The sequence below is a fragment of the Heptranchias perlo genome, chromosome 14, assembly GCF_035084215.1.
Source record: "Heptranchias perlo isolate sHepPer1 chromosome 14, sHepPer1.hap1, whole genome shotgun sequence".
NCBI classification, from domain to species: Eukaryota; Metazoa; Chordata; class Chondrichthyes; order Hexanchiformes; family Hexanchidae; genus Heptranchias; species Heptranchias perlo.
This window is the reverse complement of record NC_090338.1, coordinates 9,731,450-9,745,594: the sequence shown is the minus strand read 5'-3', so window position 1 is coordinate 9,745,594 and position 14,145 is coordinate 9,731,450. Positions and strand designations below refer to the sequence as shown.

General features: G+C 41.7%; 1 protein-coding gene across 1 annotated transcript in view; it reads left to right on the top strand.

Annotated features, from left to right (window-relative positions):
• LOC137332311 (protein diaphanous homolog 1-like) overlaps positions 1-14,145 on the top strand; it is a 347,604-nt gene that overhangs the window by 241,013 nt on the left and 92,446 nt on the right. The window contains exons 18-21 of the mRNA XM_067996041.1: positions 5,285-5,383; positions 5,687-5,781; positions 7,497-7,598; positions 11,090-11,329. Of these exons, the coding sequence (XP_067852142.1) occupies positions 5,285-5,383; positions 5,687-5,781; positions 7,497-7,598; positions 11,090-11,329 (536 nt within the window). The remainder of the gene's footprint in view (positions 1-5,284; positions 5,384-5,686; positions 5,782-7,496; positions 7,599-11,089; positions 11,330-14,145) is intronic.

Below are 14,145 nucleotides of genomic sequence, written 5' to 3'. Positions count from 1 at the left end.
GAGCAGGGGAAGGGGATGAGGGAAACAGGGAAACTACATCAGCAGAGGTGGGGGCGGGGGGGGGGGCGGAAGGAATTAAGAAACTACCTTATTGGAGAGGAACTCAGGAAACTACCGGGGAAGGGAAATGTGTGGGAAATTCCTTCGATGGGAGGGGTCGTGGGGCAAAGGCTGGGAGCTACCTTAGTTGGAGGTTGTGGAGACAGGTCACAGTACTATCTCAACATGTTGGGGGGGGTGGGGGGGGGGGGGGGAGTCTCCAAGGGAGAGTGGGGGGGGGGGGGGGAGATCAGTGAAGAGGGGATAGGGTAGACTCCCTTAGAGGGTGAAGGGTTGAGATACTACTTAAGCCAGGGGATGTGTTTAGAGAAGGGCTAGATCTGCAGGGAGAGAGGCTTCTTGATATGTTTAGCGATGGGGAGGGGGTTTCCAGGGTACCATCTTTTCTGATTTGTACAGGACCCAATTCACCTGTGTTAATCCAGGTCCTGATTTTTAAACAGTTTTAAGTGAGTCCCAATTCATCAAAATTAGTCGAAGTGGTTTATGTGCTCCCGAATTGAACAGAAAGCATTCAGATGCTTTCAGATTTTTTTTTTTCCCTCTGATATTTTTCTGCACTTCCTCTCTCCTGAAAATGCCGATTCTCAATAGGATATCATTCTAAAGACACTAACTGATATCTAGTATTTTGCCCAATTGCCATTCCTGACTTGAGCGTGCATAGTGAGCTTTTGCAGACATCAAAATAGAGAGAAGGGGGAGTGGGTGGGGGGATTTACACATCCACAAAACTGCATTTTCCTGCAGGACTCTGATCACAATCTAGAGCAGGAACCCTGTGTTTTTTTCATATTTCACTTCAGCTTGTTTCTAGTCCAAGAGCTCTGAGACCAATTATAATATCCCCACGAGCACTGTGGCTGATGAGATCAGCTAATTAAGCACAGACTGAAGCTTGAAGGTGGGACCCTCCCTGCTTCATATGGCTCAACACCATACTAGATAAGGTGTCAGCTGTGGCTCAGTGGGTAGCATTCTCACCTCTGAGTCAGAAGATTGCGGGTTCAAGTCCCACTCCAGAGACTTGAGCACAAAATCTAGGTTGACACTCCCAGTGCACTACTAAGGGACCGCTACATAGTCAAATGTGTGCAGTCTTTCGGATGAGACATAAAACTGTGACCCTCTCAGCTGGACATAAAATATCCCGTGGCACTATTTTGAAGAAGAGCAGGGGAGTTCTTCGTGGTGTCCTGGCCAACATTTATCCCTCAACCAACATCACTAAAACAGATTACCTGGCCATCATCTCATTGCTGACTGTGGGACCTTGCTGTGCACAAATTGGCTCACGTTTCCTACATTAACATAGTGACTTCACTTCAAAAGTATTTCATTGGATGTAAAGCGCTTTGGGACGTCCTGAGGTTGTGTAAGGTGCTATATATATGCAAGTCTTTCTTCTTATTATACCCAATGAGCCATTGGAGCAGGTCCTTTCAGATTCTTAAAATGTTCACAGGTTACAGGATAACTCACAATTCCTGAATGGTGATAAATGGGATAAAGCTGAAATATCAGGCTCCTGGCTTTTATGGCTGGGTTAACTAATAGTCCATCTTACAATTATAGTATAATAGTATGATACAGCACAGAAGGCGGCCATTCGGCCCATCATGCCTGTGCCAGCTCTTTGGTAGAGCCATCCAATTAGTCCCACTCCCCCTGCTCTTTCCCCATAGCCCTGTAATTTTTTTCCCTTCAAGTATACATCCAATTCCCTTTTGAAAGTTACTATTGAATCTGCTTCCACCATCCTTTCAGGCAGTGCATTCCATTTCATTACAACTCACTGTGTTAAAAAAAAAAATGTTTCCTCATGTTGCCTCTGGTTCTTTTGCCAATCACCTTTAACCTGTGTCCTCTGGTTACTGACCCTTCTGCCACTGGGAACAGTTTCTCTTATTTACTCTATCAAAACCGGTCATGATTTTAAATAACTCTGTCCAATCTCCTCTTAACCGTCTCTGCTCTAAGGAGAACAACCTCAGCTTCTCCAGTCTATCCACATAACTGAAGTCCCTCATCCCAGGTACCATTCTAGTAAATCTCTTCTGCACGCTCTTTAAGGCCTTGACATCCTTCCTAAAGTGTGGTGCCCAGAATTGAACACAGTACTCCAGCTGAGGCCTAACCATTGTTTTATAAAGGTTTAGCATAACTTCCTTGCTTTTGTACTCAAAGCCTCTATTTATAAAGCCCAGGATCCCATATGCTTTTTTAACAGCTTCCTTAACTTGTCCTGCCACCTTCAAAGATTTGTGTACATACACCCCCAGGTCTCTCTGTTCCTGCACCCCCTTTAAAATTGTACCATTTCGTTTATATTGCCTCTCCTCATTTTTCCTATCAAAATGTATCACTTCACAGTTTTCTGCTTTAAATTGCATCTGCCATGTATCTGCCCATTTCACCAGTCTGTCTATGTCCTCCTGAAGCCTGTTACTATCCTCCTCATTGTTTATTTCATTTCTGTGTTTCGTGTCATCTGCAAACTTTGAAATTGCACCCTCTATACCCATGTCATTAATATATATCAAAACATTTTATATAAAATTGCTGGATTTTTAAAAAATTGTTTATATATTTCCTGGGCACTGAAATAACAAGAAAACTCATGCACTGCATTGCAGTGCTGCAGATAATTGCAGTGCCTGGAATCTGTTTCCATAATTGTGCTGCTATATAATTCAAGTGCAGGCTCAGTCCTGCATGGCTGAGTGCCCATTTGACCTTGGGCCTTCTCTGGAAAAACTAGGTTTGCTTCTATATATAAAAAAAGAGAAACTGTGATTTAGTTCCTGATAAAGCTCATTCAATTCTCCTTCAGTGATGTGCAGTGAACTGAATCTTCAGTAATGAACCAAGTGGAATACAGTAGTTGAATATGTCAGCTTTTCAAGGCTGTAGTGAGTGTCTATTTGTACCAGGTGCCTGGTGATAGTTTAGAAAGAAAATTACTGAGGTCAGCCAGTTATGTGATGTGGTCAGTAATTCTAGAATATTTTTAGAATTGGTGTTTAAAATCTGATCATTATTTTTATTTCATGTTATGCTATATAGATGGTCGATATCAGTTAATTGATTCAACTATTACTTTCACTCAATCTTTTGAACCTGTGCGTGTGTGTTGTGAAGCAGTACTTGTCTTTACATAGAAATAACAACATGGGAACAGGCCATTCAGTTAACAGACTATCTGATCAGCTGCTATATCTTAGCCAATTTGCGCACAGCAAAGTCTGCCATGTTTTCCCTACATTACAACAGTGACTACCTTTCAAACAATACTTAATTGGCTATGAAGTGCTTTGGCACATCTGGAGGTTGTGAAAGGCATTATATAAATGCAGATTCCATTTTTGTTTTCTTTCTAACCAGCTTTTATTTTACCAATGTAAGGAATCTTACAACACCAGGTTATAGTCCAACAATTTTATTTTAAAATCACAAGCTTTCGGAGATTATCCCCTTCGTCAGGTGAATGAGTGGAAAGTTCTCAAATCGCATATCTTATATTAGGCTGGGACAGCATCACACCAATCAAAAGGTGTCGTTGTTGTTCAAACAGGCCAGTCACGGAGAACAGCACGTCCCAGTACACTGGATATACATTGTGTCAATTAAACAGACAGAAAGAAAGAGACCCAAATGGCAGAGAGAGAGAGAGAGAATATTAAAACACATAACTTTTTTTTCCCCTTTTTGCTGATGGGGTTACGTGTAGCGTGACATGAACCCAAGATCCCGGTTGATATTTTGTTTTACCAGTCCTAGTTATCTAATGAAGATCAGTTGGTTGTGAATCACAATTTGTTCTTCATGATTTGTGGTGCTGCACCATGCTAAAATGCATTTAGATAAGTGTCTTCCACACAAAAATAGGATGAGAGAATGTTGAATCCTGAGATGTGTGGTGATTTAAAACCGTCTGTTTTCAATGTCATATGGAGAACACTAAGATTATTAATTGCCCCAGCTGCTCCAGATCATTACTCAACATGAGAAAGGGAAAACTGAACCGCAGTGCACCTGACTAGTTTATTCTCCTTCGTTCCTCCCTTGACTGTTGGCTCCTATCTCAAACTTTAGGCCCATGTTGTGAAGCGTCCTTCATCAACGTTTCATTCCAGCTCTTCTTTGACTGAGCTAGTTGACAATTAGCTCCTTTTTTTTAGTCTTGATGAGGTGTCAGTGTAGGGATATTACCAGTGAGAAAGCAGAGAAAGAAAGAAAGAACTTGCATTTCTTTAGCGCTTTTCATGACCTCAGGACATCCCAAAGAACTTTACAGCCAATGAAGTACTTTGGAAGTATATAGTAGCCGTGATGTGGAGATGCCGGTGATGGACTGGGGTGGACAAATGTAAGCAATCTTACAACACCAGGTTATAGTCCAACAGTTTTATGCTATGCGATTTTAGAACCTCACTCACCTGACGAAGGAGGTAAGCTCCGAAAGCTTGTGATTTTCAAATAAAACTGTTGGACTATAACCTGGTGTTGTAAGATTGCTTACATTTGGAAGTATAGTCACTGTTGTAATGTAGGAAAGGCAGCAGCACACAGCAAGGTCCCACAAACAGCAATGTAATAATGACCAGTTAATCTGTTTTAGTGATATTGGTTGAGGGATAAATATTGGTCAGGGGAGAACTCCCCTGCTCTTCTTCAAAATAGTGCAATGGGATCTTTTGAGAGGGCAGACATGACCTCAGTTTAACATCTCATCCGAAAGATGGCACCTCCAGCAGTGCAGCACTCCCTCAGTACTGTACCTGGAGTGTCGGCCTGAATTATGTGCTCAAATCTCTGGAATGGGGCATGAACCCACAACCTTCTGACTCAGTGCTACCACCTGAGGCACAGCTGACACCAGAGCCTCGAAGATGGGAGTTGGGAGAAGCAGGATGCACACAAAATATTAGAAAATGTAATTTTCCTGCTTCCTCTTTGTGCCTCTAGCTACTTTACTTCCTTATCATGTCATCAATGAGTTTTTGTGCTTCAAAATTTTGTTACAGGCCCCAATTTCTTCAAACCTGTTGTGTTTCCCCATATCAGTTTGTGTTCCCTCTTAACTCTGAAGACAGCTTCGGGTGGAATTTACATTCCAAAATAAAAAAATATTACAGCCTTATAATTCATATAATTTTTTCTTTTGTTAAGTTTTAACTGTTGAACTTCAAATCCAAGTAATGTTGCATATTATTATACACAGCTAAGAAGGAACAACAAGACATGGATGACAGGAAAACAACGCAGAAGAAAAAAGTTAAAGAACTAAAAGTGTTGGATGGGAAAACAGCTCAGAATCTGTGTAAGTACATGGAGCGAATGCTGAAGTATTTATTAGTATGCAGTGATATGGATGAGCCTAATCCCACCTTTTGTCTCAGAATACCGTAAGTAGCTTTTATTCAGTGACAAAACAAAATAATCAAAGGTAGATAATTTTACCAAAATGACCTATTGAAATTGTCATTTGTGATGATTAAACAGATAGAAATGTGTCCTATGTAGACCTGTTTGCACTGATCAATTTTTTTCTCTTTAATATGTTTTGGCCTAAATGCATATGTAAATTGTACTGTACGTAGGCGTAATCTGTTTTATTTTGTAGCCATCCTCTTGGGCTCTTTCCGATTGCCATATGATCAAATCAAAAAAGTGATTCTTGAGGTGGATGAAAAGGTTCTGACAGAATCCCTGATCCAGGTAAGTCTCCGAGTTTGTCCTTTTATCTTGTTTTACCACAAGTATCAAGAGTGGGATGCAAAGCATTTAACTATATTTATATTTATTTTCACTAAAATGTGTTCAATATTTTACATAATTTAGCTCCCCAATGACTTAGTGGGTAATTGCTGTACACATTGCATTATTGAACCATGTAGATCAGGAAGATCGCAGGTTTGTTCCTCGTCTGCAATTAGCTAACTGACCAATGGCAAGTACTACTCTGTTCAGGTCATATGGCAACAACCATCAACTAATCAAATACTTGTCCTTTATAAAGATAACCATAAAACAGGCAAAAGAAACAGCACAAATCTAAGGCATAGGAACAATATTGGAGTTTTGCAGTTAGCGCAGAGAGGGGTGTGCCCCTAACTGAACTGTTGTCTTCTGGTACACCTGTCCGCATTGACCCCTACAATTCGCTGCCTGTCTCAAAACAAACTTAAGTGCCTCCACAATTAGGACAAAAAATTAGGACTAAAATGTGCCAAAGGCTTCAAGTACTCTGCAAAACATAATGGTCCATGTGCGATTGTTGATGGGCACAATTAATGAATAAAATGGTTGTCACCAAAACACCATACTGCTGTGTACTTCACCTAGCTTAGGTGCTCCTTTTGTATCAGTAAAGAGTTTCTCCTGGATATGAAGGTTTCAGTGCATGTTTCGTCTGTTCGTCTGATCCAATATGTAGTGAAGAATGAAAGATACCACCAGTGTGGTTCTCAGATTCACTGGCAATGAGCAGGGACTGGATCCCCTGGCCTGCAGGAACATAGGAGAGATCTCTTTCGGATGGGGATAGGAGTCAAATGTACATTTTGGACTTGAGAGACTAGTTGGTTGTTTCAGTTTAGCCTCAGGTCAGAATGAACTGATGTATTAGTACCGTTCCTGGAGCTTTATACATACAGGTCAAGAACAACTTGCTGCACCGCCTATCTGCAATGTCGTGAAATTTCTATTTTCTCAAGCTAGGCTTTATTTGTACAGTGTGTATAAGGTGCATATGATTTGAAGAATGAAGGCCTTATAAGGTAGGTAGTCTGTGTTGACTGCTTGTGAGCCCAGCAATCATTCCAATATAGAGCTTCTGGAGAAATATAAAGATATAGTAGCGCTACCAAGAAAGGCAAATGAGGTATATAGTTGCAGTAATTTACTAACCATTTTTAAATGATCCCTTTGATGGTCTTGTTGCAACTCCATGCTCCCTTTCCTTGTCTCTTCACTTCCTGCTCCATTTAATAGCTAGAGGAGCAGCAGACGCTGTGAGCAGCAAATACAAGGGACAGCTGACAGAGGCTGGGAAGTCACCAACAGTGGGACTACATAGAATTTTTAGTTTATACACGTGACAGTGGAAGATAAACTCCCAGAGGTACTATGCAAGAAAATGACTTTGATATCACCAGTCAGCTGAAAGATGTCCTGGATGAGTCAATACGTTTTTAAAAATTTAATTTAGCAGCCATTGCACTGCAAATGAGCCTGAAAACACCTCAAGATCATTTCTGGGATAAACCTTAACCATTGAGTTGTTATTGGCTGTTATAATGATTGTAGTTATTGTCATGTACCAGTGGTCATATGCTGGTCAACTGATCATTTTTAATGTAGTGCAGTATAAGATTTTATGCTTGTGTACTACTGGAACTACATAAAATAACATGAATTCATCTTCTCTTCAGAACCTCATTAAACAGCTTCCTCAGCAGGAACAGTTGAATGCATTAGCTGAACTGAAAGAAGAATACAATGATCTCTCAGAACCAGAGCAGTTTGGAGTAGTGGTATGTATTCGGAGTTGCTAACACCAGGACAACAGAACGAACAGGAAAAATATTGTCTTCAATTAGCCATCTTAGGGTAGTTATGCTGTACGTATCATTCTTGAATTGGCACCTGTTGAGTGCCATATGGAATTGGGAGACCCCAATTAACCTAGCAGCCCTTGTATCGCTTTCAACCAGCGACAATATTTTAACTTTTACTCAAAATTTTGTTTAAACGTACCTTTGCACTCAGCTGCAATTATACTGCAGTCAACAACAACTTGCATTTATATAGCACCTTTAACGTAGTAAAGCACTTCACAGGACCGTTATCAAATAAAATTTGACACCGAGCCACATAAGGAGATGTTAGGACAGCTGCTTATTCCAAGTGGTAGGTTTTAAGGAGCGTCTTAAAGGAGGATAGAGAGGCAGAGAGGTTTAGGGTTGGAATTCCAGAGCTTAGGGCCTAGGCAGCTGAAGGCACAGCCACCAATGGTAGAGCGATTAAAATCAGGGATGCATAAGAGACCCAGAACTGGAGGAGTGCCGAGATCTCGGTGGGTTGTAGGGCTGGAGGAGGTTACAGAGGTAGGGAGGGGCGAGGCCATGGAGCAATTTGAAAACAAGGATGAGGTCAGCATGAAACACACTAGTTAATTAAATTACTTCTCGTAGTGTCACGTCTCTTGCCTTTAGTGAGACTTACACTCTGGATACTAACCTAACTCCTGAGTCATAGTACCGGTTCTGCGTTGACGCGCATCCAAAGCCGCTCTCAACTGACGCTAAAGTGGTAGTGAAACTAGCCCATGAGCTGTCGGTAAATGCTAAAAGAGGCTTCCTACGTGAACTACGACTGTTACAAGGAAGTGGATGGAATTAAATGCACTTCACGATGTCACAGAAGGATGATATTCACTGATTATGCTAATAGAGAATTGCTTCCCACCTCCCCTTCTGCTACTGTTTGGATCACATCCAGCGGAACTGGTAATGAACTGTGACATTAGGTGCTATGCAGCACATTGGGACTCGGCTTCCAGCTGATCACCTTTTATTGCGTGCCTCTTATCATCAAACTAACATTACTGGCAGTACAGTAATATTGTAAATGGCAATCCCTCCAACAGATATGCCCTTTCATTGTGGGAAAGTTTAATTCCACACAAAGAAAGAACTTTGCGAAAACTCTGGGTGTTTTTGGATTTCCACCCAGGTTCCGCAGTGGAAATATTTGAGCAAATGTATTTAATTTCTTCTTCATTGAGTGCTTTTGAATCATGTGGTTCATAAACAACCAATACTTTGCTGTAATTCAGCCATGCTTGTCATCATGCTCCGCTCTGTGCAAAAGAAAATACCATTTCTTTTAATTTTTTTTACAGACATTTTGTGTCACAATTTGGGCTTTGCATCAATGCAAACTGTGGAGTAACTTAAGTGTGAAGTTGCTGACACTGCTTGAGATTTGCATTGGTATTGTAATTACAGCTAATACAAAATGAAGTTTATAACTAAATTTTAAACTTTTTTTTAGTGTTAACAAAGAGCTGGTTTCTAACCGTATTCCCATGTTGAGAGGGGAGCTTTGCCAAATGTGTGCACAGCTGTTTTAGCCCTGGCCAAGGAGCACCAATGCAGCAGTTAGGGATATTCAGGAATGTTGGTTCCCTCGTTGCTCTTTTTAAAAAAAAAAGTACTGGTTTCAAACAGGTGAAGTTACGGCAGCGGAGCGGGACTAGATCCAAGGAAATTCACAGCTATTATCTCTGAACCATATCAACGTCCTAGTCTGTCCTGAGTTCATTCATCTCAGTTGGAAACTTAGTAAGGGCTCTAAAATTTGCCTCTGCTTTAGGGAGAGGAATATCGGCCCTCGATAATTAATAAGTGACACCCATTGGAATTGTGCGGATGTAGACACCTAGTGAGAACGGTTTCTGCCTAGGCTAAAATGTTGTCCACAGTGGTGAGTTTGCAGACACTTGGACGAGGTATCAGTGGATACTCATGAGAATTGAAGGATTCACTGGCTTTAGGAGAGACAGGAAAAGTGAAAATTAAAGAGGAAAATTCTGACAGCTGTCAGAATAACTTAATTTTAAACTTTTTTTTAGTGTTAACAAAGAGCTGATCTCTAACCGTATTCCCATGTTAAGAGCGGAGCTTTGCCAAATGTGTGCACAGCTGTTTTAGCCCTGGCCAAAGAGCACCAATGCAGCAGTTAGGGATACTCAGGAATGTTGGTTCCCCCGTTGCTCTTAAAAAAAAAAGTACTGGTTTCAAACAGGTGCAAGCATTATAATGCCTCTTCTTCACTGCTGTAATCCTTTTTTTTTAAATTTCCTCAATTTCATTTGTTTTGAGTTCATTTTTCAGAGCTGTGGTCACCAGCTGTCATTGTTCATTCTTGGATTGCTTAATGCTGCGGTGTGATGTGCGATGACGAGTGCTTATAGGGAAGGGAAGTGAAGTCTAGGGAGAATACCTTGCCAATAGCTAGCTCTCCTTAGGGAGGGAATTCCAGGTGGCTCTCTGGTAAGCCAGAAGTTGCCACCCCCACTGCAGCCAATGGCGTCACTCAGAGTCACCCCCTGTCATTGAATTGACAAACCTAGTAGGAAAGAGGAAGCCTGACCTGGTGGGTCTCTGCAGGTAAACATTTGTTACATCGCAAAATATCAGTCGAAAAATACTTTGCGGAAAGTAAAGTTTTCCAGCACGAAATGAGGAAGGATTGTGGATAAAAGTGTCCAGTTAGATATTCATCCTTTCGATACTTCATCCAAATAGCCAGTTTTCTTATGTGAGTCTAGACACTAAGTGCTTGTCGGCTCTCAGACCGCAAAGGGCATCACAGCTGAACCCAGTCTTGCTCTCGCCCAACATCCATGTACTTTCCAGTAAGGATCCAGTAGGATCTTTGGATAGAAACAAGTGGATACTGTGGCTGATTTGCTACCCTTATGAGACCTTTATCACTGCTTTTTAAAAATAGAGAAAGAATGAAAGAGAGAACTTGCAGTTATACAGCACCTTTCATGACCTCAGGACATCCCAAAGTGCTTTACAGCTAATGAAGTACTCTTGAAATGTAGTCACTGTTGTAATGTAGGAAACATGGCAGCCAATATGCGCACAGCAAGGTCCCGAAAACAGCAATGTGATAGTGACCAGATAATCTGTTTTTTCAGTGTTGGTTAAGGAATTAAATATTGGCTAGGACACCAGGAAGAACTCCCCAGCTCCTCTTCAAAATAGTGCAATAGGTCTTTTACGTTCCCTTGAGAGGGCAGACGGGGCCTCAGTTTAATGTCTAATCCGAAAGACGGCGCCTCCGACAGTGCAGCACTCACTTAGTACTGCACTGGGAATGTCAGCTTAGATTATGTGCTCAAGTCTTGGGATCGCAACTGCTTCAATCTGTCACAAAGATGTAGTATTACTGTATTCCCATGTCTTCCTTTCTGAGTCACAATTAACCATTTTGCTCATTTCTATTGTAGATCAGTTCTGTGACCCGTCTGAGGCCCCGACTGAACGCAATTCTGTTTCAGCTCCAGTTGGAAGAGCAGGTTAATAACATTAAACCAGACATTGTATCAGTGAAAGCAGCCTGTGAGGAAGTGAGGAGCAGTGAAAATTTTGCCAAGTTGATGGAAATCGTCCTGTTGGTGGGGAACTTCATGAACGCAGGATCACGGAATGCCGGAGCGTTTGGGTTCAGCATTAGTTTCCTTTGTAAAGTAAGTGCTACACTCAAAATTTAACCACCGCACATTTAGTTTCGTCAAAATGGATTGCTTGAAAAGAGTTTGGTACTAATAAGAAAGGAAGAAAGACTTGTGTTAATGTAGCCCCTTTCAGAACCTCGGGAAGTCTCAAAGCACTTTTACGGCCAATGAAGTGCTTATGAAATGTAGTCACTGATGCGAGACACCAACGTTTTTCTCCCGCACCTTTCATTAAACCGATGCCTGTGTACGACATTCAGAGTAACAGATACTGCTCTGTGCAGTGCTTTAAAACGGAGAGAAAATGGCAGGTTTTGTGGAGACAGTTAACTATGCAAAAAAAAAACATCCTGCCAGAGCCAAAATGCATTTGTACTTCCCTTTGCAGGATAAAGGGTAAAAGTGCCAAGTGGACAAGCTGGAATTAAACAAAAGGGCAAACCAAAAAATGAAAGAAACATTCTGAAACCAGTTTTTAAAAGAGAAATCAAAACAAAAAGTGTGTAGTTTGATGCACACAGTACAATATATATTGACACACAACACAGTATGCATTCATAGTTTGACACGCACTATGTTTATAATTTTGATAATATTTCCATTTATTATAATGTATTTTCCTTGACAAAACAAAAATGGTGGAAAATCTGAGAGGGTACAACTAACGATCTGGAAAGACTGATCAAGTTGGGGCTCTTTTCTCAAGAAAAGTGAAAACTGAGAGGTGACCTGATAACGGTCTTTAAAATTATGAAAGACGTAGAGATGTTTTCACTTGTGGGAGAGTCCACAGCTAGGGGTCATAAATTTAAGACAATCACTAATAAATCCAGTAAGGAATTCAGGAGAAACTTCTTTACTCCGTGGTGAGAATGTGGCACTTGCCACCACATGGAGTGGTTGAGGCGAATAGCATAGATACATTTAAAGGGAAGCTAGATAAGTACATGAAGAAGAAAGGAATAAAAGGATATGTTGATAGGACGAGAGGGTTGATAGGATAAGGTGGGAGGAGGCTTGTGTGGAGCATAAACACTGGCAGAGACCGGTTGGGCCGAATGGCCTGTTTCTGTGTTATAAATTCTATGTAATTCTATATGAGACTATATGAAACTATATGCTGTGTGATGGCCCCTGCCCAGAATGCACCAAAGAGGAGAGAAGCGGTGGAGCTATACAAGTGCAGTGTTTAAATGTGGAAAATCTCTAACTCAGCAGCACATGTTTACACATTGTAAAATTAAGCAAAGTTTGGAAACATTGCATCTTCCAACTTCTTTTGCCTATACCAAAATGTGAACTTTTAATGGGAGACAGAAGCATTTTAATCTCCTCTGATGTAGACAAAGCCTTTTAATAATGTATCTGTAAATTAAACTTAAAAATACATATTTTTAAAGATTTGAATTAACAGGTAATGACTTATCAACGTCATTATATGTATATAATAATCTAATCTAGCTTCAGCCCCTAAAGGTAAGCTCAGTTGTACCAAGGCATCCCTTAATTATTTTATACTATAGTATTAGAAAAGTTCCACTCGGTAGAGATAATCTTCTGTCAGATTTCAGCAGATTTGCCAGCATAAGGGCTTCCTAGTAATAGCTTCACAGAACTGTCTTGATGCCTCAATGGATAAATGCACCATCGATGTGGTACTTTTATTATTGGGAAACTTAGATCAAAGGCGAAGGGCCAAAATTCAGGATCATGAAGCTTGAAAAGAATAGAAGACCAGATAAATCCAGCAGTGATTAAGTGATACCAAGCTATGACTTAAAAGCTTATGGATTGTAGGAGACACTGAACCATACAGACTGTGCGCATCCCACGTTTGATCCCTGATCTATACTGAGTTAGCTGATCTTAACCATCTCCCCTGGACATTCAACGACATTGCCATCACCGAGTTCCCTGCCATCAACATCCTGGGGGCCACCATTGACCTGAAACTTAACTGGACCAGTCACATAAATACTGTGGCTATAACAGCAGGTCAGAGGCTGGGTATTCTGCGGCGAGTGACTCACCTCCTGACTCCCCAAAGCCTTTCCACCATCTACAAGGCACAAGTCAGGAGTGTGATTGAATACTCTCCACTTGCCTGGATGAGTGCAGCTCCAACAACACTCAAGAAGCGCGACAACATCCAGGGCAAAGCAGCCTGCTTGATTGGCACCCCATCCACCACCTTAAACATTCACTCCCTCTATCACCGGCGCACCGTGGCTGCAGTGTGTACCATCTACAAGATGCACTGCAGTAACTCGCCAAGGCTTCTTCGACAGTACCTTCCAAACCCATGACCTCTACCACCTAGAAGAACAGGGGCAGCAGGCGCATAGGAACACCACCACCTGCACCTTCCCCTCAAGTCACACACTGACTTGAAAATATATCGCCATTCCTTCATCGTCGCTGGGTCAAAATCCTGGAACTCCCTACCTAACAGCACTGTGGGAGAACCTTCACACGGACTGCAGCGGTTCAAGAAGGCGGCTCATCACCACCTTCTCAAAGGCCATTAAGGATGGGCAATAAATGCTGGCCTCGCCAGCGACGCCCACACCCCATGAAAGAATGAATAAAAAAGAACAGTGGAGGGTATAATTGACATCAATGTATCCAGGTCTAAGCAAAGGTGTTGTCTTTCCGCCCCCCCCCCCCCCCCCCGCCTCCCCGATCACATACCAGTGACTGCTGCTGGAATGTGCTTCTGTGTGGTCGTCACACGGGGATAGGATTGGCTTCTGTTGCGATGCCTTGCATGATTGAAGGGTCTGCTGATGCTCACCGCCAAGACTTGCACCTGGAGTACAGGTGGGCTC